At 50.1% G+C, this 27,324-nt stretch overlaps 1 protein-coding gene across 4 annotated transcripts in view; it reads left to right on the plus strand.

Annotated features, from left to right (window-relative positions):
• Positions 1-27,324, plus strand: part of FTO (FTO alpha-ketoglutarate dependent dioxygenase) — a 415,235-nt gene that overhangs the window by 365,580 nt on the left and 22,331 nt on the right. For 2 of the 4 annotated variants that reach the window (XM_044382390.3, XM_026494767.4), the window contains one exon: positions 3,095-5,383. The exons of the other annotated variants lie outside the window; for them this stretch is intronic. In XM_044382390.3, coding sequence (XP_044238325.1) covers positions 3,095-3,248 — 154 coding nt within the window. In that variant the 3' untranslated portion in view covers positions 3,249-5,383. Of the gene's footprint in view, positions 1-3,094; positions 5,384-27,324 lie in introns of those variants that run through there. 4 annotated transcript variants of the gene reach the window in all.

A 27,324-nucleotide genomic window follows, 5' to 3' on the forward strand; every position in this document is an offset into this window, starting at 1 on the left:
GGGACGACAGGCCACTCTATCCTTGGCATTATCATCTGTCCATCACTAGTCCTCGTGGTGGAAGTAACGGAAGTGATAATATTTAATATCTACTGAGTACCTACTATGTGCCAGGCAGTGGTCTGAGCACCCTGCATGTATTAAGTCATCTATCCTTCACAACAACCCCATAAGTAAGTACTGTTATTACCATCCTCCTCCTCCTCCTCACTCCCACCCGACAGGAAGTTGAGGCTCAGCTCAGCAAGGAGGAGAAACCCGCCGGGGATGTCCTGCCCCCACGCAGCAGCAGGTGCCAAGTGTGCAGAGAGCACCCTGTTCGCCACCACGCTTCGACCTCCCTCCTGCCCCATCCTAGGAGATGAGCCAGAAGGAGGCAGAATGAGTGATTTGAGCAAGAGGAATTAAAACTGAAAAGGGGCGGGGCGCCTGGTGGCTCAGTCGGGGAAGCATCTGCCTTCAGCTCAAGTCATGATCCTGGGATTGAGGCCCATGTCGGGCTCCCCGCTCAGCAGAGCGTCTGCTTCTCGCTCCTCCCTCTGCGCCTCCCCCTGCTCGTGCTCGCTCTGGCTGTCTCAAATAAATAAATAAAATCTTTTTTTAAAAAAACCAAAAACTGGAAAGGGGCTACGCCTTCAAGCCATTCTCAATCCCTTCTCTTTCAGTTCCACAGTCTGGCATGACGTGGAACCAGACACTAGGACTTAAGGCTGGGGGTAGCCATCCTCTCCCGTAGGTAAGACATCCCCCCAAACAACGAGTGCTCTGCTGGGGCCCCATCACTACCTTTTGGAAAGCATCAAGGAGCACTGGGCATTAAAAGAAGTTTGAAAGCGACCTTGAAAGCTGTGATTAAGAGCGTGAAGAAACCCCACAAAGGGTTCTGCCTCCAGCCCAGAGGGAGCCAGGAAGCGTAGCCAGCTCCCTTGCCTCTCAGGGCCTGCGTGGAAAGGAAGTCGTTCCCACACCAGCCAGGCCTTTCTTTAGGGGCAGGAAATCACAGAGCACCTTCACGCAGAGGAAAGGCTGCGGGGTGGGGGGGGGGGGGAGCATATACGACACGTCGTAAGCAAACAGCTGCAGCGGCTTTAATATTTTTAATACTTTCTCAAAGCGAGGGGGCAAACCCGTTTGACAGGTGAAAAAGCATCTCTATTGACTTTTTACAAACCTTATGATATTCTAGGTGGATCGACACTGCTCCCAGGTCTTTAATCTGCCAGCCAGGATAATGTGTGCACAGATCATTTATCCGCTGAGAGGTTGAGATGCTCAATTTGGAATAACTTTCCCTACCCGGTAAATGGAGCATCGCTTTGTGAGTCCGAAGCAGAGAGAGAGCACGATTTGAAAAGCCTTGCCGAGTTCCTTTGTAATTAGTCGCAGCTCCCCCTGCATATTAATTTCCCTCCGTCCCCTTCATGTGATTTAGAGACTGTCTCTAGAACTACAGAGACGCACGCTCAGAACCACGACCGCGAGAGGCACCGTCTCAAACACCTATCACTGAGTCGTCTGCAGAACGCACCCTCCGTTCTTCGGCGCTGTGTGGGGCTTATCAGCGCAAACAGTTTAATATTTATGCTAAGAGGATTGTCAAAAGCAGCTTCTGTTGCTTTAATTCTTGTTTTAAATAAATAATGAGAACATTTAAACACATTACTCTTCTTGGGGCCCTGAGGTCAGCTAATCTTATTATTTATGAAGTGATGTGCTCCATAATAGTACTTAGTGCATGTTAACAGACGCTATTATCAGGGTCTGATGCGGAGAGCCGAAGATATATTGGAATGTTATGTGTAATGTACGACGGATTGAGTGCACAGGATGCCGGTAGAGCAATTAACCACACGAGAAAATAGGTATAAAGTTGAAGTATGTTTTCCCCTGGGGATCCCCTCACCATTAATAATTCCCCAGAGAAGAAGATGTCTTTCAGTTAGGACCCTTCTCTACCATCAGGCTCAGAAACAGGGCTGGGGGAGTCCACCCTTCGATGTCTTCGTAGTCAGCCCTCCACGGAAGACAGATCGTGGGGATGGCCACTTTTTAATTGGTTTCGAGAACAATGCGTGGAGAAGGTAGGAGTAGGGAAGGACCCATGCAGCTCTTTCGAGTGTTCTCCTAGTATTTCTCTCGGGTACACAGGCTTCCACCGCCGTGTGCTCCAAGGGAGTGGGGAAATTGTTCATTTCTTATTGCAATTTGTGTTTCATTCTCTCTGATCCTCATTTTTCAGATGAATAAAGCTAAAGCCAGTGAGCTTTCCCAGACCAATTTTAAATAAGCTGGTCTCTCGGAGAGGTAGATGCCTGCCACGGTGGGGGTGATACTGCCCCAACTTTTTTCCTACAAGGCTATAATTTAGTTGCATATGATAATTAATTTCTCTACTATTGATGAATAATCCATTTAATAAAAACCGTGATTTAAGTGTTTTCCTTAGGGAGTAACTCTTGCTAGCCTTTTAATTTAATTTTGTGGAAGTTTTCCCCACCTATTCATCAGTGGAAATGATTATTAACCTCTATTTGCATATATCCTTATAAATCCGTCTCTCCTTGGAGTGCCTTTTTCTGAGCACAGCAAGCTGGGACACTTGTAAATCTCTAGAATCTCCAAAGTCAATCCCGGCCCGTAATATTGTTTAATCTATTCTTGGACGTTTTAATGCAGTAAATTCAATTTAATCTTTCCCAGTAATCTAGTAATACATCGAAATCCCACAAACATTTAAATCTGATAATGGCTTAATCACACACTTTAAATAACAGTTGAGATAATGAAAAAATAATTCACCATTTTAAAGGCAGAGTAACTGAATTTCCCTGGTGATTGGCTTCTGTGAAGCCACTAGAGATAATACAAAGCTGGGAATTGAAAAAAGAAAAAAGAAGTTCCAGCACCACGAAGAACAGTTCTTCTGTCGTCTAAACACCTGATTCTGCCTGGTGAACTCATTCTTTCATGTCATCACCGCCACCGTGAAGCATTGTCTTTGGAGTACTTGGCAGTGTCGTCCCAAACTGCCCACGAACTTGGGTCTTCCAGGAATTTCTTCCCATGGATTAATTGCCTCTTCCTACTCTTCCAGGTGCCAGTCCCGAATTGCCCGAACCTTACCCGTGGATCAGAAGCCGGAATGTCGGCCATATTGGGAAAAGGATGATCCTTCGATGCCTCTGCCCTTCGATCTCACAGACATCGTTTCGGAACTCAGAGGTCTGCTTCTGGAAGGAAAACCCTAGAAGAGCACAAGGCTTAGGTGGAGGAGGAAAAGATATTTTCGGCTTCCTTCCTCCAACCTTGTCGTGGGCTTGGGCAAGGGCAGTATGGGTAGACTTGGCCTTTAGATTATAGAACCTGGGTCCCCTTAGAAAGAGTAGGGAATGGAGCCCATGAATGTTAGACTGTTTAAAAATGGCGCAGTGTTACAGTCCGATTTGGTACGAAACAAGAACCTGCCCCCAAAATACTATTCCCCGCTTGGATTTTTCATGGGAGCCATTCAGCTCCCAAGGGCCAAGGTGACAGGGGTGGGCCTAGTCTATGGCAGAGCACAACCCACTTTCCACCTTCCCAAGCCTTTGCAGAGACTCTAGAGTGGAAGACTCTAAAGTCATCCGGAGGAAGACAGAACCTAGACACCGTTCCCCCCAGTTTCTCACCACGCCCTCCACAGGCTGTGCTGTCCAGTATGGTAGCCCCTAGCTGGGTGTGGCTTCTTAAATCCAGTTTCCATTGTAATTAAAAATTCCGTTCCTCAGCTGCTTCATAGTCACACATGTCTGGTGACTCGCGTATTGGGCACACAGATGCAGAACATTGTCATCGTTGTGGGAAGTCCTGTTGGATAACGCTTCTGTAAAAAGTTGGAGAGCCGGAAATTCTCTTCTCCACTTGTCCGTAGCCACCATCCCTTTAGGCAAAAGGAATGAAAAGAGAAACGCGTAGTTGAAAAGTAGCCGCTGTCCCTTCTGTGAGCCAGGCCTAAGTAAAGGGCCGAGTTACGAGTTCTGTACTCTGCCCCCCAGGAATGAGGAGCCGTTGGAAATTAAAATACACTTGACATCTGTCGTTGGGAGGTTTCCCTGAGCTGATGAAAGAGACACAGCCCTGTTTGCATTGCTTCGTGGATTTAGCCCGCACGTGCATTTTTCTAGAATTCTCCCATCCATACGTAGTGACAGGTGGGATCGAGACCCGAGGAGCCCCCGTGCCCCGTCCTGATGACATCCGTGCACCAGAGAACCGTTGCAGCAGAGGTGAAAACCTGGTCTCTGGCTTTAGAGTGTCTGGATCAGAACGCGCACTGGCTCCGTAACTTCCGGCGTGTCACTGTGCCTCAGTTTCCTTATCCGTATGACGGGGATACTGAAGCACCAACTGACAAGGTGAAGAGTAAACAGAATAACCTGGCTACAGGTGTAGGACAACTTCTGACAGGTAGTTAGATACCCGATAAATATTAGTATTCTTCTGTGTCCTTAAGCCGACCCGATGTAGACGTTGTCCCCTCCTTCCTCTGCCCTCGTGCCGATTTCATCTCGTGATGCCATTATCACGTCTCTCCCTTTCTGGCTCGGCTCCTGCCCTGTGGTGACCCCAGAAATCACCAGACTAGTTAGCCCCTCGCCCCAGCCCGTGGCCATCTGGTTTACCGTCGCTTGGAAGCTGAGGAGCTCTTTTGCCCGTTGAGGGGGGTGCACGGAGAGCCAGACTCTCCCCCCTGCCGTTGGAATCTCCCGGGTTCAAGGTAGCGTTCACCCCCTCGGAGCTAACTGCCCAAAGGCCGCGTGGCACAGAGCAGCCAGGGTTTCGTGGTCCCGAGGGTCGGTTCTCTCAGACCACGAATGAATTCCCTGATGTCCTTGAGCCTCACGGGGCTGTCGTGGAGGTGACCTGAACCCCGGGAGGTCGGGAGCGTGCGGCATATAGAATCGCAGCGCGGGCGCCCAGGCCACGTAGCCTCTGTGGTTGTATTTAGCACTCGTGCTGGTTCTGTGTCACATTTCACACGTGCCAGGATTTCAGAATTGGGAGATTTCATATAAAGTAAAAACGTGTGCGTTCTCTTTAGAATTCGGAATATCTGGCAGCCCTCGGCCTCCGTCCTGGCGTGGCAACGAGCTAGGTAGCGTCTTCTCACTCTTGGGCGGGACGTGAGCCCTCCATGGCCCCTGGTGCTCCCCATTATCATTTATCATCACCCTGACCCCTAGCGGTCAGCACTCTCGACCCGCTTGCTTGCACCCCTACCGTAGAAATAGGTGATCATGTCTCGTGCCCTCCTCGGTGTGTGTGTATTACTCTTGAGCTCTGTTCGTGGACTACTCGTAGTACTATGTCTTGTACCTCATGGAACATTCATAAACAATAAAAATATTAAAAGAAGATAAGAAACCAAGAGGTCCTGCTGTTTTCTGCTTGCAACGCTAGTGGGTGGGCCTGCTTCCTTGGCCTGGGTGGGGTTAGCTGGAGATGGTTCTCGAAGTCTTCCAGGTGGGGCCAGGTGAGGCACCGCTGGGGTGGGAGAAACCACTACCGAGAGTGAATCTAAAAGGTGCGATCTTGTTTTCGTGGAAGAAATGACGGCTTTCAGCAAGCGTGAGCTCAGGCGTGTGTGAGGATGACGTATGCTCTGTGGGGAGGTGTCAGGTGGGTGGAAGGAGGGAGACAATGTGAAGGGGGTTGCGGGGAGCAATGGCCGTCAACTCAGTTCCAGGAAGGCCTTTTCTCCTGAGAGCTAGAGGAGGACTTTCCTGGGAACACAGGTCATGTGTGGGGTTGAGGGAGTGGGCAGCCTGGCCCCAGGACTCCCCGCTTCCTGCCCGGCTTCCCCACCCCCAGCTATCTGGAGAGATCTCTCTGCACTAAGATGCTCCTGACTTCCCCTCCCTCCTGTCCTCACACAAACCTTTCTTGACCACCTACCACCGCTCAGGGGCTTGGTGAGCCCTGGACATCCAAGAACCCCTCCCTACCTTCCAAGGTCTCCTCTGTGCCAGGCCCCGTGCAGAGTGCCGGGGATATGCAGTGACCAAGATAGTGGAGACACAGACAGGAAACCAGCAAATCAATAACGGGACGGTTTCAGATGGTCTTAGTGCCAGAAGGGAGCCTGTTGGGTGAGGTGGGGACCCACCGTTGCGGGGGACTGATGAAGGGTGGCTCAGAAGAGGGTCAGGGAAAGCAGGTGATGGGGAAGAGCTTTCCAGGACAGGGAACAGCAGGCACGAAGGCCCTGAGACAGGAAAGTGCAGTAGTCAGGTGCCAAAGGAAGAAAACCGGCTGCCGTGGCCAAAGCAGGGAAGCCAGGAGTGGGAAAGATGCAGCTTGGGGGCCACACAGGTCTGGTTCCAAGCGCCCAAGAAACACCCAGGGGGTTCTGTGTGAAATGGTGGTTCTGGCTACTCTGGGCTCCGGGGTATCTCTGTGTCTGAAGGCACAGCCTTCTAACTGGGACTCCCACACCCTGGCCGAGACCTTGAGATGGGGAGGAGGTGCTGGGGGCCCCTCCAGGTGCATGAGGGGGGCGCCCCGCCCTGCCGCCTCACGCAAGCAGCTCCAGCGGCCCCAGCCTCCACCCAGGGGAGCTCGCTAAACAGAAAAGAGCAGGGTCATGGCATTGCTTGTGACACAATTTTAGTGATAAGCTTCTAAATCCATCACCAGCTGAATCGAGGGATGCTGGAAATGAGACCCCTATTTAATGGACACCCCACCTTCAGCAGAAGGGTTAGTGCCTGTTTCAGGGGATGGGTATTTTCAAATGCAACTGTTTTGGGGTTTTTTGCGGTTTTTTGGTTTTTGTTTTTTTTTTCCTTCCCCTGCTCTAGTTAAGGCTGATTTTACCACCGGGCAAATTGCATACATTTGGATCCGTGCCACGCTAAATCCTGTTTATTCTGGAGATCTGTCAGAGGCAAGTGCGTGGAAGACGGGGGGATTCTTATTTGAAAAGGCAATTCTCCTCCAAACAGATTGAGCAGGAGAGGAGAGCGCGGATCGGGATGTGCTGATGTGGTAATACCATTTATCCAGTTTGCCTTTGTTACTTTGTGATTAAATGGTATTTTTAATTAAGTCTCATTGAGAGGCATAGGTACCACGGTGGTGAAATCAATTTGACAACCATAAAGGGGGAGGAAAGGCCCAGGAGTGCTGTCATGAGCGGCTGCAGGAAAGCCCGCCGCTGTAGAGGCTGGGGTGGGGAAGGGGAGAGGCGGGAGAGGCGCAGGTAATGACTTCTTGCAGGACAGGGCCACCTGCGGCTGCTGGGACCCAGAGGCAGGCTTCCCTGGCTGTCATGAAAAGGATACGGTGGGCTCTCTTGTGCTCACCGGAGAGACCCCAATACATCCCCGGGCTGGCTGGAGTCTCCGGGAAAGTGTCTGCAGGGTCTTCTCTGGCCGTCTCTTACTAGTAAAGAGAAAGCCTGTGCCCAGCCCCCAGGCGTGCTGCAGCCTGGCTGCCCACAGCCCTTCATCCTCTGCCCCCACCCCATTCGCACAGGTTGAAAACATGTCTCCTCCGCACCCCATTCTGTTTATCCTGTTAGCATTGATTAGCTTTCCTTCTGATTCCTCGGTGGCAGTAGAGGCTTCTGCCTGCCGACTTCCCCACTTTGAATCCTGGTCCTGTGTGTGATCCTAAGGCTCCCATCCTTTCAAGCCTTTGTTTTCTTGTCTACAGAATGGGGATCATAGTAAGAGACCTACCACCTAAGGTCGTTGTGCAGATTTGATACTGTGCATAGGGGCGCCTGGGTGGCTCAGTGGGTAAAGCGTCTGCCTTCCGCTCAGTTCATGATCCCAGGGTCCTGGGATCTAGCCCCATATCCGGCTCCCTGCTCAGCGGGGAGTCTGCTTCTCCCTCTCCCTCTGCTGCTCCCCCTGCACTCCTGCTCTCTCTCTCCCTCTATCTCAAATACATGAATAAAATATTTAAAAAATACTGTGCATATAAAATGCTGGAGTAGCAGGTCTTCGGTGAGGCATGAGCTGTCATGTTTATTATCCCGGTTTCCTATGGTAACCGTTGTAGCTTTGGGACTTGGGCAAATGCCTTGACCTCTCTGCGCCCCAGTCTTTGTGTGCATAACCTGGATGATAGTAACGCCTAGCTCACCGGATCGCTCTGTCGCCAGGATCGCAATCGTTAAGTGATTCACGTCGTGTCTCGTCCTTCCTGCCAGAATAACACGTGACCGCTTATATTTTCCCATTTGCCCCTCACGGCTTCCGTTTTTTTTTTTCTAGGCAGATGGCATGGAACTTTTTATAAATGAGGTCCTATGAAAAATGATTCTTCAGTCCTGCCGTTACTCCAGCGGGATTAGGTCACCCGCTGCAATTTGAGATTTGCTTGAAAAATTCTTGCCATCACCTTCTAATGGATGATCTGTGTACAACAATTGTTTATTGACTCTGAATGTCTGAGCGCCAGGGTCAGTCTATTTCAAGGGGAGGGAAGCATTAATTAACTTCCAGCATTAGATTCGGTGATTCTTTTCCAACGATGCAGTTCATGACTCCGCTTGCCTTTACTTTTCATCAGTCCTGAAAGAATCGAGGTAAAATAGTCCCTCCGCACATGTGTGTCAGGCTAAATGGATAACAGCAGATACAGATCTGTTTGCCTGTCTGCACTTGCCTTTAGACAAAATTCATCAATTTTACAAAAGCCACTGACTAAACATGGCACCAATACAAATGAAGCGGCTTCCAGCGCCGGGGGTTTTCCTGTTGCTTTTAATCTGGTAAGTGCGGTAGCTTCCTGCGGAGCCATGGGAAGCGCTGGCCGAGGACGGGAAGGTCAAGGCCGTGCTGTGGGAAGTGGAGGAGAAGCGCGCTGGTTCCGGACCCGTGCGCTCAGAGCCATTGGGACCCGCTTAGTTAGTGACCGTCCACGCGCAGCCCCTCCGCAGCCTTGCTGGGTGTTAAAGATGAAAGAAAGACCAGGGCTCAGCATGCCCTTTAGCGGTGCCTGTCTGCAGGGGCATCCTGCTTGCCCTTCCCAGCTTCTGGGACGAGGAGAGGGTCGGCAAGGGGAATCGAACCCCACGGGAGAAGCTCCTGGGCACTGCGCAGCGCACCCCGATGAAGACGGCCGTCAACACTGAAGCTCGGTGCAAATGCAGGGAAGCAAGATGATGATTATTTTCTGAGATCGGTTGGATTTAGGTGGGCAGGGGAAGAACTGGCATGTTTTCATCAGCTCTCCTCCGGCAAGGCCAGCGTAACACAGCAGCGGCGGGGGCTCTCAGTGGAGACCCCCACGATCCGCTAGAACATGGGGGAATGTGAACACCTTCTCCAAGAACAATGTCACGGCCCCTTTTGAAATTTTTTCTGACCCCAGGGTGCCTGGGTGGCTCAGTCGGTTAAGCCATTAAGCGCCTGACTCTTGACCCCAGCTCAGGCCTTGATCAGGCTGGTGAGTTCAAGCCCCACGTTGGGCTCCACGCCTAGCATGGAGTCTACTTGAAAAAAAAAAATCTGTTTTCAGACCCACGTACCCTGCAAAAATGCCCATTCCTGCAGACAGGTATGTTCAGGGTTGTGGCACCTAGATGGAGGGAGCATGCTTTCGTGAGTTGCTTTGCAAAACTGTCATTCCCCCTGAAAACCCCGTTCATCCTTCCCAATAGGGAATCACGTTTTTCACTTCGGAGCGCGCACAGTCAACCTGGCCACCCCAGAGCCCCAAAAGAGCTGAGTGAATTTCTCAGAGCAGCTCAAGCTGCCCCTCGCAACTCGTCCAACGCAGAAAACTGGACCTCTGGTCCCCGTCCTGCCCCCCCACCCCCCAGTGCTTCAGACAGATTTCCAGTTGATTACGCCTTGATTAGAGCCAGGGAAAAAGCAGGCCAGGTATATAGGATTCCCATTGTCCTCGCCTCCACGGCTCCCGACCAGGGTCAGGCGGAGCGGCCCCTCGGTGAGCATGTGAACAATCAAGGGCTGTTTACCATGGGCGTTTAGTTTTCTTTTCTCAAAATCAAAACAGAGTTTAGTAGGCAGCGTATTTCATACATGCCTCTTGATCAATGGAATGATCTGTCAGAAGCCATTAGAGCCCCCATTAGCTTGAATGCATTCAAAGCTAAACTATTGGATCATTGAAGGGCCATAGTAATTGTTTTTAATATACTGTACATTGATTTCTCCCTGGGAGCGGGAACATAAGTTTGAAACTAACTGTGTATGACTAAGGCTTCATTTGCTGTCTCCAGTCCTCTGTGAGAAGCATGGTTTCACTTCGACCAGAAATGTCTGTGTATAGGTTTTAAAGAGACGCAGATCCTGTTAGATTTCCCAAGGTTTAGACTGGGGTGGGTTGTTATTATTATTTTTTTTTCCCCGAGCTTTCTCCCATTTCTTTGTGCCCATTAAGTGAGTTGTGCGTGCAGAATGGGAGAGGCATCCTTGCCAAGGACCTGAAGTGAAAGGCAGTGGGGGAAATTTTTCTGAAAGCATGAAGCCCCAGCTGAGGCCAACCTCGAAGTGGATTTGACAGCCTCGGGCCAGCAAAACTCAACCCACGCAGAGCAACAGAAGTGTGGCGGTGTCAGGGGCCTCCTCACTGGGGCACAGCTTGTCCAGCTCAAGGTGGAAGAGGCAGGTGGGGAAGCGAGAGCCGAGGCCCCGCGCCTGCCTTTGGCTGCCATATTGCCAACACTTGCGTTGACTCATCTTCTCCGCCTTAGCCGAAATGGATCCTTCGAACATTCGTTGATTCCTTCCTAAATACCAGATTCTGTGCCAGGTAGGGACACAAGGTCCCTGTCCTGTTCTTAACCAGCATTTCCGATCTCAGCCCCTTGCTCATTTTCATACAGAGCCTGAGAATAAGGAGTTTGGCCAAAGAAGCCATACTTATCACATTTGCAAAGGCCTGTCTCCCAAAGAGAAGTTTTTACACATTGCACCCATTTTACAGATGGAGAGGTTGAAGCCCAGATGGGAGAAATTATGTTTTTTAAGGTGAATTCTAGAAACTGGATTTCAAGTTGCTGGTGTGTACTAAGATTTGGGGAAAATGTGAACGTTCTAGGACCCACCTCCCAAATAAACCCAGATACGTTGAAGAAGAAGACCGTTCCAGATGGCTCACAAAAACGAGAACAGCTTACCCCTCCGTAAGGGCAAAACCCAGGAGCCTTTGGCTCTTAGCGTTTCCATGAGGGAATTCCAAACTGCTCATTTACGTTCCGACGTGGAAGTTGAAACCAAGTTGCCAAGTGTCTGTGGATGTATTCTCCGTCCCTTGATGCTCTGTTCCTGTCTTTTTGCCTCCCGAAAGCCTCCACGCAGAGCCTGTGCTGTCTAGACTCTGCAAGAATGCCCTGGGTCCTTCCTTCCCCGCGGCCTCTCTTGCCACCTGGATCCTTGACTCACTTGTAAGTCACTCCACGCAGATCATTTTCGCTTGTTCCATCACCGGAGAGTTTAGGAATATGATTTTACTTGTCAGATTTGGCTTCTATCGTGGACTATCAAATACAGGAGGGCAGAGCTCACAGCATCGAATCTTCCATTTTAGTGCATTTAATGAAATTTAGAATAACACTCCCTACCCCCGAATCAGTTAATATTTATGGGCTATCAATCCAGCGAACTTTTATCTGACACACAGGAAGGACCCCGCAAGCCCTCGGTGGCCGGCTGTTAGAGCGAAATGAGTCTCATCATCACCCTGCGGGTAACGTCTCCACCAGGACTTTCTGGCCACAGCTTGCAACCTACCCCCAACCTCTCCCTCCAACCTCACCTCCCCAGACTTGCTTCTCACCTTGGTTCCAGCCACACCTGATGTTGTACAACATCCCAAATCCTTCCATGCCTCTGGAGCTGTGTCTTAGGTATGTTGGCCACGGAGGACAAAGCTCAGCCTGGGTGAGGCCAGGGAGGATTTGGCCAACAGCGTTCGTGTCCCAAGAGGCATTCGATCAAGGAGGCGCTGAGGATAGCCAAGGTGTCGGAGCTGGTGGTTGGGGCTTGGCAGTCGGGGTCTACAGGGGGCCAAGGAAGCAGCCCAAGGAAGGAGCAAGGCAAGGCCTCCTCCAAGCAGGGGGCACTCAGTGGGGACCCAGGCCCAGCACGGCTCCAGAGAGCAAAATCACAAACAACTAACTGCCTTGGCCAGTGGAGGTTGAAAGAAGGCTGGAAGACCTCAGCGGACACGGACTTGGAGGCCGTGGGCTTGGGCTGACAGTTTCAGATCCCACTGACCTGGGGTCATAAGGCTAGCAAGACGCGGCTTTCAAATCGTAGACCTTTAACCCAAGTCTGTGTGCTCGGCACACACACACAAACATAAGGGCAAAACGGCCTGATGATTCCATCCCCAGATTACACTCGGTGGGTACACAGCCCGGGCAGAGGGCAGAGGAGATGGGACCAGCATCTCTGTTCCCTCATTCCAGAAGTTACCATGCGGCTTAAATTACAAGCCAGCTGCTGCACCTGGTGCTCCACTGTAAAACCACAGCGTGTTCCAGCACCGAAGGAAAAGCCATGCAGACCTTTCTCCAAAGAGGACGTGCAGGTAATACGCCCACGACAAGGTGGCCGATAGCATTAGCCGTTAGAGAAATGCAAATAAGACCACAAGATGTACCCCTACACACCTATGACAATGGCTGCCATTTTATTTTATTTTTTATTTTATTTTTAAGATTTTATTTATTTATTTATCTATTTGAGAGAGAGAGGCCACAAGCGTGAGCGGGAGGAGGAGCAGAGGGAGAGAGAGCGTCTCAGGCAGATTCCCCGCTGACTGCAGAGCCCGACATGGTGCCAGATCTCACGGCCCTTAGATCATGACCTGAGCTGAAATCAAGAGTCCGATGCTTAACCAACTGAGCCACCCAGGCGCCCCCATGCTGCTATTTGAAAAGTAGTGGTAACGCCTCATGCTGGCGAGAATATGGAGAAACTACTTACCCATTGCTGGTGGGAACGTAAGAAGCTACAGCCGCTCTGAAAAATAGTTGGGCAGTTTCTTATAAATCTAAGCATGCCATTAGCACGTGACCTGGCAATTGCACTCTTGACCATTTGTCCCCCAGAAGGGAAATCTATAGTCGCACAAAACCTGGACACACAGATCGCAGTCACGACCATTCGTAATAGCCCCCAAATGCAAACAACCGTCAGGACTGAATAAACAGCAGGACCCCCACGCCGCGGACTACTACTAAGCAATAAAAAAGCAATCGACTACCCGTACACACAGCAACTCGGATGGATCTCAGGGGACTTATGCCGAGCAAAAAAAAATCCAATGTGTTATATGCTGGAAATGTGTATAAGTAAATGATCCCATGTATTATATAACCTTCCCGAGCTCACAAAAGTATGGAGCCGGAGAACGGATCGGGGGTCGCCAGAGGTGAGGGATGAGAAGAAGCGGCCTCTAGGGGCAGCACGGGGGGCCTCGTGGTGCTGGAGCGGCTCTGTTTCTTGATCGTGGCGGTCACATGAAGCTACACAGATGAGGCAGTTGTAGAGAACTGTCTACGCGCACACACACACACACACACACACACACACACACACACCCTGTGAAGTTGGAATCACCACTCTGGATTACAGCTCTGCCGGTTTCCTGGTTTTGATGTTGTGTCTCAGTTATACGAGATGTTACAATCTGGGAAAACTGGCTGGGGCTCCCTGTACATTTTTTTTTTTTTGCAACTTCCCATGAGTCTATAATTATTCCAAAATAAAAAGTTAAACAAAGTTAAATGGGCACCTGGCTGGCTCCCTTGGTAGAGCATGAGACTCTGGGTCTCAGCATTGTGAGTTCGAACCCCAACAGGGGCCTAGAGCTTACTTAAAAAAAATTAAACTTAAAATATTAATTTAATAATTACAATATTAATTATTAAAATTAAAATATTAATTTTTAAAAAATTAAACAAAAAGACAAAATAAAAGACAGTGTGCCAGTTTCCAACATGGCGCCCCCCAGGGTGTCCTAGGAGTCATTGTACGTGATTTCATGGGTGGACCCCTCGTAAGAAGGGACTCCCCACCCGAAGCACAAAGCTCACTCATCACTTGTACGTCAGGACAGCGCCCGCCCTGCAGAACCAACTTCCCCCGGGCATTGCTGCCATATCCTCATGAATCCTGCCAGACGGTGGCCCATCTCCCCCACGCCTCGGCAGGAGACTTTGACCTTTGGTCATCTGAAATGGCCTGTGGGATACACAGGGCCGAGGCTGTGCTTGTAAGTGTCCTGGGAACCCTATGGCCGGAACGAGTAACCATCCATGTCGGGCATACTGTCCAGCTACAGTGTCTCACGACGTTGGCACAGCAACCCCACGTGGTACGCTCCATTTTCCAACATGGTACGCTCCGGTGACATTTAGGCAGAGACAGGCCAAATAACTTGCCCCAGGTGACGTAGCCAGGAGCTGGCAGAGACAGGATTCAAACCCAGGCAGTCCAGCTCCAGAGCTGGGGAGCACTTCCGGGGAGCACTGACCCTCTGTCTCTCCCAGCTTAACCTTAGCACCGTTTTCAGTTCTGCCCAGGTTCTTGGTCCCAGCAGACATGAAAGGTACCAGGTCTAGTCAAGACCGGAGGCAGAGTTCCTCCCAGGCCCTGCTGTTAGACAGCAGTGCACTCACTCTAGCAGAGTGGTTGGGGACCTGAGCTTGGGGGGAGGTGTGACCCAGATTCCAGTCCCAGCTCTCGTCCCCTCCATACGCGCACGCGCACACACACACACACACACACACGTGACCACATACAAGTTGCTTAACCTCTCTGGGCCCCCATTTCCCTTCTTCGAATTGGGGCTCCTAAGAGCACCTATGACATCACATTGTTTGAGGGTTAAGAAAGACACAGAGAAAAAGGACACAAAGCTTTGAGCACAGTGTAAGACTCCCCACAATCGCTCAAACGAGAGAAACTAGCTTTTACAATGAGAAACTTTGCCCTTTGGTGCCGGGTAGTAATTTGGGGCACGGGGGCAGTTTCTTCATGAGCGTTACTGTATAAAAGAGCAATTTCTGATCTCTGATGAAAAACAAAGGCGCTATCTCATGCATCCCCCAGTTTGAAAGCAGTCCATGCCCCTCGTAGCTTGGAGGCAATCCCATGAACACGTCCCCTCTGAATGAACTGGACAAGTGAACAGCTTTCAAAGATCAAGTCTACACGGGAAGGGGGATCTGGAGTATGATCACCTGTAGAGACAACAGGGATGCTAAGGCACATCGATTCTCAAACTATTCTAGAAGCTACTCTGGTAGGGTTTGGGAGTGAAATTGATGAATAACACCACCCCCCAAATTTTTTAAAGAGTATTTTATTTTATTTTTTTTTTTTTAAAGATTTTATTTATTTATTTGACAGAGAGAGAGACAGCCAGCGAGAGAGGGAACACAAGCAGGGGGGAGTGGGAGAGGAAGAAGCAGGCTCCTAGCAGAGGAGCCTGATGTGGGGCTCGATCCTGTAACGCCAGAATCACGCCCTGAGCCGAAGGCAGACGCTTAACCGCTGTGCCACCCAGGCGCCCCTTAAAGAGTATTTTAAAATTTGTGTTCAACTTCACAGAAAACTGGAGGAAACTTTTATATTTGTTCTCACCTCTCTGATCTCATCTCCTAGGACCCTGTCCACCTCCACTCTCAGCCCCTGCCATCTCTCTCTGCACCATTCACTCTGGCTTCCCTGCACCAAGGACTTACCCACCACAGGGCCTTTGCACTGACTGGCTCTTTGCTCTGCCAGCACTCTCTTCTCCCAGATATCCATGCAGCTTCCTCACCTTCTTAGGTTCTTCCTCAACTGTCACCTTCAAGTGAGGCCTTTCTTGACCACCTTCTATTTAATGTCTCTGACATCAGGATGCAGTGGTGACATGTCATAGTTGAATTTGCAGGGTTTTATTTCTTTTTTTTTTTTAAATAATGTTACACCATATCATCAAGGGCATCTTTGGTTTTTTTTTGGTTTTTTTTTAAAGATTTTATTTATTTATTTGACAGAGATAGAGACAGCCAGCGAGAGAGGGAACACAAGCAGGGGGAGTGGGAGAGGAAGAAGCAGGCTCACAGTGGAGGAGCCTGATGTGGGGCTCGATCCCATAACTCCGGGACCACGCCCTGAGCCAAAGGCAGACGCTTAACCGCTGTGCCACCCAGGTGCCCCCATCAAGGGCATCTTTGAATGGATGAAATACGGTGTTTAAAAATCCCACCTCCATTTATTCTCAAGTACGGGTTTCAGCTGGACTATTGATAAAGATAATAATGTACCTTCTTAACCTGCAATAAAAGGGTTCCATTTGGGGTCAGCTAACATTGGGGCGGGGGCATCGCGTCTGCAGTTGGTTCTAAGTGCATCTGTGCTGGAGGGAGGGAAATGTTTTCATTTATTTATGATTCTTGTTATTTTCTTTAGAATCTTTTCCTTGTCCTCCCTCGGTTTCTCTTTCTCTCATGCTTGCTGGGGGGATTTCTTTTCTCGCGCAAATGTTGAAAACAACAATAATGCAAAACCTTCCCAGTGACTCAGTCTTTGAAAACTGACATCAAGGTGAATGTCTAGAGGAAATTCGGGGCGGCCACAGGCAGTTTGCATTTAAACAAGTTGTGACTTTGATTTAAGAATTTGGCTTGATGGGCAATATATCCAAGGTAGGAGATGGTGTATATATCCTGTTTCCATCAGAAATATCAAGTTCTGTGTGTGATGTGTTTATTTCTCTGAGTGGTTAGGTATTTAATACATAATGTGTTTCGGTGGGGTATTATTTTCATCTCGGTGTTTAATACCTCCACAATACGTCTCAGATTCGGGGTTGAACGGCACCTCATAAATTACGAGCTGTTATTAGCTACTTTCTGGTTACATCTTAATTATCAAGGCTGAAAAGAGAGGGCAGACTTTTATAAGCATTCATATTTTCTGTTTACAAGGCTTTTACTGGCGTCTAATAAATTTAATTACCTCTAATAAGAAGAGGAAATGAAGTTCTATTTAGCAAATTCATAGCTTTGAAATGCATCTTGTAGCTTTATGAGCTCAGTAAGCTCCAGGAAGGTGAGAGCAGGGAAGTAGCTGTTGCGAGGTTAAACTAACTGCAAAGCTGTTAAATTATTTTTTGTTTCCATTTTATTGCTTCACCTCCAGGGTAAACTTCAGGCTACCTGATAAAGCAGCCTCGTAGGAACTTAAACTTTCCGTGCCTTACCCCACAGGGCCGAAGCCGATTCCTGGATTAAAGGTGCATTTTTCAGACATAATGTGAAATTTGGGAAATTGATCATGCGTTGACCTACTTATTTCCAGGAGCTGTTCACTCCCGACTCCTTTGTTTTGCTCGTATTAGAAATCTATTGTTCTTTTAGGAGGGCTCCCCGCTGCCAAGGGGGTGCGGGGAGGAGTCAGTGCCGTGAAGAGGAGATGTGGGGGGCAGCCCCTCTACCATCTGAAATGAAATCCGCAATGAACTGCATTTGGGCTGCAGGAAAGACTCAGGCTAACCACTTCCCATGGAGGGTGGAGGGTGGGAACAGAGAGAAGACTCCCGGCTTATCGAGATCGCGTGTGGGGAAGCGGGATCCTATAAAATATTTCAAGACTTATTTTATAGGGCATCAGATGGTTAATTTGTATTTATTTTTTTGGTCACCAATCTTCCCAAATGACCCTTTCAGGCATCTTGTTTTCATTTATTGTCGTAGATGGGCAGAGAAGTTTCTGACTCTTCCTCCTGTCCCCACAGCGTGTCCACCTGCCTCATCACCAGTCAGTGGACTGATGGCTCTTCCCAAACTGATTGAAAGCTCGTCTTTTTAATATTCCAAATTCTAATGTTTAAGGGAGAATCACCTTGAGCCTGTTTAAAGAGACGAAGGGAGAATACGGTGTACGGAATGAGATTGAAGAATTCAGGAAAGCTCACAGGTGCTAGAAGAAGTCTTGTTTCTGAAAGGGAGAGAATTGGGTTGAGCAGCAGGGGTTTATCTTGAGTGGAGACCAGAGTGTCCACAGGAATAGCATGAAGGTGACATAACAGCTGGGAGTGTTTGCATCTGAAGGCCTCCATTTTCTCTGGGAAGAGTAGGCAGCCATTTGCTAAGAACAGCAATGAAGTAGGACATGGGTAGGAAGTGATTCATTAGGGAGAAAGTTTTGATTCAGGGAAAGTAGAGGAGCATCCAGAAGAATGGGGGAGTTTGTCCGATACATCCATAATTGGGGTACTCCTCATCATGGCAAACCACCATCTTCCCTTGTAGGGTTACAGCAATTGTTCCACAGAGGTGAGGACGTCTGTCTCTTGTGTTCACTATTTTGTCTCTGGCACCGAGAACAGTGCCTAGCACAAAGGAAATGGTCAGCAAGCACTTATGGGATAAATGAATGAAGGTTTGGGGGGCTCACTGGCAGTGGAAAGACGCCCCCAGAAGACACAGGAGAATGAACTGAGAGAAGGAAATGAAGAGGTGAGAGAAGAGACTGGGAAAGGTGTGGATGAACGGGATGCTGGGACGTGCTGGCCGCAGGGTACCAGGCAGAGGCAAGACGTGAGCCCAGGTGCTACTGCTGTCCTGGGGAGCTAGAAATGTGTTGCCCCAGCTCAGTGTTTTCCCAGGAGTCCAAACAGAAGCTGCTAGAAGAGATTCTTATACGCTGCCCAGTGAGGTAGGAGCCCCAGTGCTGGCTCAGACAGCTTCCCTCCTCCCTGGGTAACCAGTGGACCCTCAGAGCTTAGCTGCCTCAGTCATCCCAGGAAAGAGCCGGAGAGTATCTTAGGCGGCAAGAAGTGACTAGGGCCCTGAAGAAGCCCTTGCCCGGGCGACTGGGGGGAGAGGATTGACCACCAAAGACGATGAGAAATTAGGCCTCGATGACTTAGAGACTGAGCCTTTCCTTGGTAGAACCAGAAACCATGTGCGATGGCAAGAAATGACCAGGCCCAAGACGCAGGTCCTGCCTTCTCAGAAAGATTCTCGGAAAAGGTTTATGGAGTAGACAGAAGACCGGATGAATGATGTGGTGGGGTGAACGCTTGCATATCAGAAGGACATTTTCAATTTCAAGGGCAAGGGGGGTGCATTATTTCCCCTAGACTCATCTACGTACTTATATTTATTTTTAAATTTTTTATAAAGATTTTACTTATTTATTAGAGAGAGAGAATGAGTCAGGGGGAAGGGCAGAGAGAGAGGGAGAAGCAGATTCCCTGATGAGCAGGGAGCCTGACGTGGGGCTCGACGTGTGCATGTGTGTGTGCGTGCGTGTGTGTGTGTGTGTGTGCGTGTGTGTGTGTGTGCGCGTGTGTGTGTAGTAAAACATACATAACATAGAAGTTACCATTTTAACCATTTTAAGTGCACAGTTCAGTGACATTCAATACATTCACATTGTTATGCAACCAGCACCGCCATCCAGATCCAGAACTTTCTATCTTCTCAAACTGAAACTTTGTAGGCATCAAGCAAAAAGTTCCTACCCCTGCCTCCCCGATAACCCCTAGCCTTTCAGTCTCTATGCGTTCAACTATTCTGCCTCCTGCGAGTGGACTCGTCCAGTATTTGTCCCTTTGTGTCTGGCTCGCGCTTAGCAGCATGTCTTTGAAGGTTCGTCCATGTTGGAGCAGGCGTCAGGATTTCCCTCCTTTCTGAGCGGCATCACACCCCGGTGTGTGTGTATACCATACTTTGGTTATCCATTTATGACAGTGGACATTTGCGTTATGTTTACCTTTTGGCCCACGTGAATCGTGCTGTGAGGAACATGGGTATACACATATGTGTTCGAGTTCCTGCCTCCAATTCCCTTGGGTGTGTCCCCCAAAGTGGAAGAGCTGGCTGGATCATAGGGTATTCCTATTTTTAACTCTTGCGAAATTGCTATACTGTTTTCCAAAGCAGCAATGCACGAGGGCTCCAATTTCTCCACAAGCCGGGATAGACATACATCGCATCTGGATGGGCCTGAAGTGGTATCTCACTGTGGTCCAGATTTCTTCTTGACCCCCTCTTTGCCTAGTGGGAACGAAACCATGGTTGGCCTTGTCACTACAGATCAGAGAAATCCACTGCATTTGGCTCTAGGCAGGAAAGCAGCCCGTAGCGGAAGTACGACAGGGATGAATTCAGTCTTTTCTACCGATTCTTCCTGTGTCTTAGGCCCCTTTGCAGATGGCCCTACTTACAGCCCCTCTTGCCCACGACGCACACGTTTCCGCTACCGAGGGAGTGAGACCTCCCAGGAGTATTTCCTGTTTAAACACAGAGGGGGCTTCTCCCAGAGGAATAGGTTGCCGATGGCACAAGTTCAAAATTCAGGGAGGAGAATGTTTTGGGGTGGGGCGCCCCTGAAATTAAATCACACAGACAAGAGTGCCTCCTGGAAAGGACGCCCCAGGCCCACAAGCCACATCCTGAACCGTGGCCACATCCCGTCGCCATGCTGCTCGTTTGTTTACCGTGTTTGGAATTAGGTTCTCTTGGACGTGCTCTTTAGATGACAGCACGATTACATGACTTTATCCAGAAGCTTCCCTGAGAACACAGAAAGCACAACTAGAAAACTCAGCATCTTGATTGGAACTAAGCCTTTCATAGGACTGAAATGGAGCCCTCACATTCTGGAATGTTCTTAGGGCTCTGCCAAGTGATGGGTCTGTACGGAATCTTTGAGGACTGACATGGGCACAGTAAGGCTCCGTGATGGAGACACAGGCTGGGGGTATCTGGGCAGCCAGGCCTTTAGACTCCATCTTCAAACGTGACATCCTTTAGGCTCTGGCTTTGCTCCAGAGTGACACCAGCCCCACTGGGGCTCCTTAGCGGGCAAGAAGCTCCTTCCTAAGGTTCTTTTTCCCCCGCCTCTGGTCCCAAGACCTTATGGCTGGCTCATCCCTTTTAAGAGAAAGTGGGTTTTTCAAATCAGTTAATCTCATAACTTCCTGCAGAGATAAGCCCTGCGCTCCAGGACACTGGCCTTTGACATGAAGATGCAGATATCTTAACACTTTGTCTAAAGCAGGTGCTGCCGGGTGACCCCATTCCCCCCAGCACAGCAAGGAGGGTCTTACCTAGTGTCTGTGTGATAAACTCCCCCAAAGGACAATCCTGGCGTCCACCTCTGGGACTACGAGGGGTTCAAAAATATTGGGATCCGGGGGCGCCTGGGTGGCACAGCGGTTAAGCGTCTGCCTTCGGCTCAGGGCGTGATCCCGGCGTTATGGGATCGAGCCCCACATCAGGCTCCTCCGCTATGAGCCTGCTTCTTCCTCTCCCACTCCCCCTGCTTGTGTTCCCTCTCTCGCTGGCTGTCTCTATCTCTGTCGAATGAATAAATAAATAAAATCTTTAAAATATATATATATATTGGGATCCAGTCTCAGACCAACAACACTTCCTAGTTCTCAACCTACCAAGAGGCCAGTCTTTCCATAACTGCACAGACACATAAACCAGATCATTACCTTGGATCCCAAAGAACATTTTACAAGCCGCCGTCCCATAAACATTCATTAAACACTTACCAAGACCTTCACCTCCTTCTAGGTCCCGTGGGGAGTCAAGACTGGCTAGACAAACCTCCAGGCCGGTTGGAGGAGGAAAGAGGAATACGGTGGAAGTAACCATGATATGGTTCATGGTCAAAGCCTGATTACAAAAAAAGGAGACGTCAGGAAACAGGAAAAGTGTCACTTGCTCTGGGCATTTTCTTACAGAATCCTGGAAACTCCAGGGCTAAGAGGATCTTGGAAATCAATTGTTCTAATTTCTTCACTTTTGAGGAAGGAAGCTGAGATCCAAAACAGTTATAGGACTTGAGTTATATGACCGAGAGTCAGGTCAAAACTGGGGCCATCACCCAGGGTTCCTGACTTCCAGACCTTAGCGCGTGTCATGGACCAGACTGATGCTCTCAGGGGACCCTCAGTGCCTGAGCCTTTAAGGACACCGAAGCATCGGTTCATTTTCCTTGAGCTCACTGGGGCTCATGTGAGTTGGAAGCGGAGGAACTTTCTTTACCTTTAAAGACACAGGCCCGACTCACTTATGGCTGAAAGTTGCCCAGGAAGTCGGCAGCATCCTGATGGCCCTCCCGCTCTCCCGCTCAATCCACCAGCCTCTTCCTCGCCCGCTGGGTCAGCGCCATGCCTGCTCAGGCTGACGGTGATTCCCTTCACCTTCTCTGATTGGCTGAAGTTAGTGGGTGCCCCCTTCTCAAGATTAAGTCTTCCTTTGATCCCTGTAACCAGTGTCAAAGAGTGCATTTTTTTAAATTGAGATATAATTTACATACCATAAAATTCACCCTCTTAAAGGGTACAGTTCAGTGGTTTTGAGAATATTCTCAGTTATGCAATCGCCAGCACTATCTACCTGTAGGACGTTTTCATCACTCCAGAAAGAAACCCCACACCCATTAGAAGCCACTCCCAGTCTCCCCTCACCCCAGGCCCTGGCTGCATCTAGTCTGTTTTCTGTCCCTATGGATTCACCTATTCGGGACATTTCACAGCAGTGGAACCCTACAATCTGTGACCTCTGTGCCTGGCATCTTTCATTTAGCGTACTGTTTTCAAGGTCCATCCATGTCATGGTGTGCAACATGCTTCATTCCTGCTAGGGCTGAATAATATTCCATTGTAGGGATAGACCACATTTTGTTCATTTATTCATTAATTCATGGGTATTTTGGTTGTTGCCACTTTTTGGCCCTTACGAGTCATGATGCTACGAACATTTGTGTACAAGTTTTTACGTGGATGTGCTTCAAGTTCTCCTGGGTTCTTTCCACCTGGAGGTGGAATCGCTGTGTCTTCCGGTAACTGTGTTTCACTTTGTGAGGTCCTGCCAAACTGTTTTCCAAAGCAGCTGCCCCATCTTGCACTCCCATCAGCAGTTGACGAGCTGTGTCTTCGTCCACATCTTCACCGACACTTACCACTATCCATTATTTTGGTGAAAGCCCTCCTGCTGGGTGTGAAGCAACATCTCGTCGTGGTTTGGGTTTGCTTCTCCTAATGATTGACGGCGTTGAGCATGTTTTCCTGTATTTATTCGCCATTTGTAGACTGTCTTTGGAAAAATGTCTATTCAAGTCCTTTGCTCATCTTTTACTTGAATTATTTCTGTTCTTTATTGTTGAGTTGAGCTCTTTATTTATTCTGGATACTAGTCCTTTATTAGATATTGACTCTTAAACAGTATCCCATTCTGTGGGTTGTCTTTTCACCTTCTTGGTGGTGTGTTTCAAAGCACGGAAGTGTTTAATTTTGATGAAGTCCAGTATCTATTTTTTCTCTTTCCTTTGGTTACCTATAGTTTTGGTGTCCTGTCTGTCCAAAGTGTTTTAAGAGTCCTCTTTAATTTCTTGTCCAAGACAACACTGGGCAACATTCAGATGGTAACTGCACCTCTCTGTGTTAAAGAGTGGTCCTCTTCTGTTTGAGCTGACCAGGGCTCTCAATGTGGGCACAGCTAGGAAACTCTTTCCAAGGGATAGGGTGGGAAGATGTTTGAGGAATAAATTGTGGGCCAGGGTGATATCCAATTATAAATCTCTTGTACTTCATTTGACAGGAGCAAGTAGTTCACATTTGCTCTAAAACTCCTTAAGAGACAGAGACAGAGATTAAGCTCTCTTCTGCGATATTTCGAATCCTTCGCTGGCCTCTTGACTTCAGGTTTGACCAAATGACCCTGTTCTCCCCCGTGAAGCAGACTTTGCATGGCACAGAGCCCTCCTGCTTTGGCCTTGAATCCAGTTCGATGGTGGACCCTGCTACTCTTTTGGTGTTTTGGGTTTTTTAAAGTGAACACTACCCCCAACATGGGGCTTGAACTCACAACCCCAAGATCAAGAGTCACCGACTGAGCTCCACCAACTGAGCCAGTCCGGCGCCCCGACTCTGCTACTGTGGGTGGCTCAGGCGCATCCCCATGTCCTGCTCTCCGCAGGACAGATGGACTGAGCCCCAACAGTCCTCACCTCTTTGAATGACCGATCGCAGTTTTTGCCCTCTGAAGGCCTTGTGATTCTGACAAAGCCCTGACTTTGGGCTCTGATGGAATTCACTCTAGAGCCACCTGGAGTCCTCAAACGGTCCTTCGGGGGACTTACTCTGTCCCAGAGCAGGAGAAACCAGTGAGAGCCTGGGTAGGTCATGGCACTGTGGAATTGGGGAGACGCCTGTGGTTTGCTCCAGGGGGAGGGGGTCAGCTCGCTCTCCTCATTTGACAAAGATCCCTGAGCCTGATGTGGAGACTGAAGTCCGACTGTTGTTTCCCTTCATCTTGGCCTTCTTTCTCTCCCACGTGCCCCTTTCCCTCCGTCAGCTTCCGGCCAGCAGCCTGGGCACAGCCAGAGTCCCCGATCTGTAATGGAAATAAATGACCTAAGACCTTCAAGGAGGGACCCCTGGTGTTTTTCAAGTGAAGCCTTTAGGTCCGCCGCCTTGGGGCTGGGCCAGCCGATGCGCCGCTGAGTGGAGCGTAGTGACAGGGAGGCCGAGGTGGGGTTGGCGGAGAAGGCGCTCAGGATGGGAATGTAAGGTGTAATGAATCTGCCCCCAAAGGAGAGGGACCTGCTGGCTCCCAGCCTCACGGCCACATCCCCGCGACGGATCGTGCGGCTGATAAGCAGGAGATGAAACACCCCGCCTTCTTCTCATTTATTAGGATTTAGAGGAAACGAATCTGATTTGGAGCCCTTGGGGGTCGGCACTGGGCCCGATTCCTTTTTAGCTGGGAGGCCGAGGGCCTGGAAAGGTTAGCGTCTTGTCCCGAAGCTGTTAGCCAGGCAGCTCAGAGGCTCAGGAAGGGGGGAGGGGCGGTGGCCGCACAGCATTAGGGAATGAAGTCCTCTGTCTGACCCCACTGGCCGTGAAGGTTAAGGAGCTGGTGACGACTGATGATTTCTCAAGGGCGTTTTGTTTGCAGATGGCTTTCTAGTGATTTAGGCGGGTCGTTAGTGGATCAATACTTTTCTCGGGAGTCTCTGAAATCCCCGACTGCTTGATAGTTGAGCCCAGGCAGTTATTTCTAATGAGCAATGGTGCCCAACGGTGGGGGTGTCTCCTCGCCATTTGTCGCTGCCGTCTGAGCGCCTGCTAGGTGCCGCTCGGCGCTCCGGGTGTTCTGTGCGTTTGTGCCATCCGTTTGTGTCGCTGTGGAGATGACTCACCTAGACGCAGACGGGTTAAGTATCTTGACCACAGTCCCGCAGCCACACTGTCTGAGCTGGAATATTCTCTCTGCTTGTGAGCATACACAACGTACTCAACCTTCCTAAGCCTCGGTGTCCCTATCTGTCAGACGACATAACTCACGCTAAGTCCTGGGCCCTGGGACTGGCACGTGGTTGATCCTCGGTGAATGACCGCTGAGGGGCACCCCCAGGCCTGTCTGGCTTCAGAGTTCGCGTTCCTTTCATAATATCATGGGAACCCTGAGTCGGGAAGGAAGACGTGTGGTTGCCTCTGGACAATGTGTCTATTTTCTCGGGACATATGCCGACCGATGGTGTCATTTCTGGTTGGGTGTGACTTGGCAAAGACCCACGAAGCCATGGATCTGGTCAGGAGAATACAGTGGTTGAGCACCCAGGCTCTAGAGGCGGGCTGCCTGGGCTCGAATCCCAGGCCCACCACTCGCTAGCTGTGTGACCTTGGCCAAGGGAGACAACCATTCTGTGCCTCGGAGTCAGAATCTCCACCTGTACAATGAAGATGATGGTAGCCCCTACCTCACAGGTTTCTGAGATTTGACTCACGCGAGGTTGCGAAATGAGTTAACACCTGCAAGCACTCGGTGAACGCTAGCTGTGACTTCCACGCATTCTCTCAAGCACCCACGTACCGGGCGTTGGGGATGCTTCAGAGGGAAAGACCTGGTCCCTTCTCTCGTGGGGAGTATATTCTGGTGTGAGGCATAGGGGCAGATGGAAAACAAATAAGCCAACAAACAAGGTAGTTATAAATGCGCTGGAACTGAGCTGGGAAGAGGGGGGCATGGGTCAGGGAGGACCTCTCTGGGGAGGCTCTGTGTGCACTGATGCCTGGAGAAGTGGCCGGATGTGGGGAGAACAGTCCAGGCAGGGACTGGGGCGGGGAGGAAGCATGTCTGAGGAAGACAGAGGACGCCCAGGAGGCAGATGCCTGCAAACGTGGCAGAGAGAAGGAAAGCTGGGAAGAGCTTGGTCGCACCAAGCAGGGGGCCAGGCGAGGAGTTCCACTTCTCTTGTAAAGACCTACGAGAAGTCCTGGAAGGTGGTTTAAGCGTGGGGGTGGCCTCACTGATTTCCACTGTGTGGCGTGGGGAAGAGCAGCCATGCAAACGGGGAGCAGAGCACAGGGTGGGGGGACCAGGAGCTGGTGGATGGAGTGGGGGCTGCTGGGATGGAGAAAAGAGGGTTGATTCGAGACCGAGTGATGGCACAGTTCCGCTCATGGGAGCTTCCAGTCTGAAGGAGAGGCCTCTCTTCTGGATGGACTGCGAACGAGGAAGAGAAGTGGAAGGAACACACGATGGTTCTTCAAGTTCTGCCACTTCGCATCCTCTCCCATGCCACTGGCTGAGGCAAGCCACGTGGCCAAGCCTAATGTCAAGGGCGGGGTTCCTGTAGCTCCCCGCCCCAACGGGACCCATGGCAGGTGTCCTCCCGAGGCAGAGGGGGTGACAATCTGGGAGCACAGGGCTGGGGCTAGCAGCTAGTACCATTTATTGAGACTAGGATGGGGAGTAGCAAGTTTTTGGGGGACCCCAGCTATCATCGTCCCCTTCACCTCTCAACGTCTGAGTTTCCAGCAGGGGCTCTGAGCCAACGTGGCATGAACTATTGGGACACAGGCCGGCCTGGATAGGGCCACAGAGGGGAGGCAGATGGCATGTTCTAGGGCCCGGGGGGCAGCCAGGCCAACTTCCCTCGAGAGAGAGGTGGTAACCCAAGCCCTTCTGCTTTGTTCAGCCACTCGCTTCAGTCTGGCCCCTGAGTTCTTGGGGCTGAGCCAGGGCCCCCCTTCTTTGTTCTCTCTCCTCTACCCCAGGCTCAGGGTTTCGGGCGGGTGGGCTCTGGGGAGGTCAAGCGCTGGTTCCCTGCCCTCCTTTTCAGAGATCTGAGACATGTTAACTGCATAATGGAATGTAACTCGAAGGGCTTTTAAAAACACGAAGAGAGATTTTATTGTAACTAATCGTGATGGATGGTGAGTGTGGTCACGCCAGGCACATAAATCTTTGTGCCAAGCCTCCGACTAAAGAGCCAACCAACTCCATAGTTCGGGGAGCCTTGTGCTCAGCCACGGGCAAGTCACACGGGA

This window comes from Ursus arctos, unplaced genomic scaffold (assembly GCF_023065955.2).
Source record: "Ursus arctos isolate Adak ecotype North America unplaced genomic scaffold, UrsArc2.0 scaffold_19, whole genome shotgun sequence".
In the NCBI taxonomy this organism is placed as follows: Eukaryota; Metazoa; Chordata; class Mammalia; order Carnivora; family Ursidae; genus Ursus; species Ursus arctos.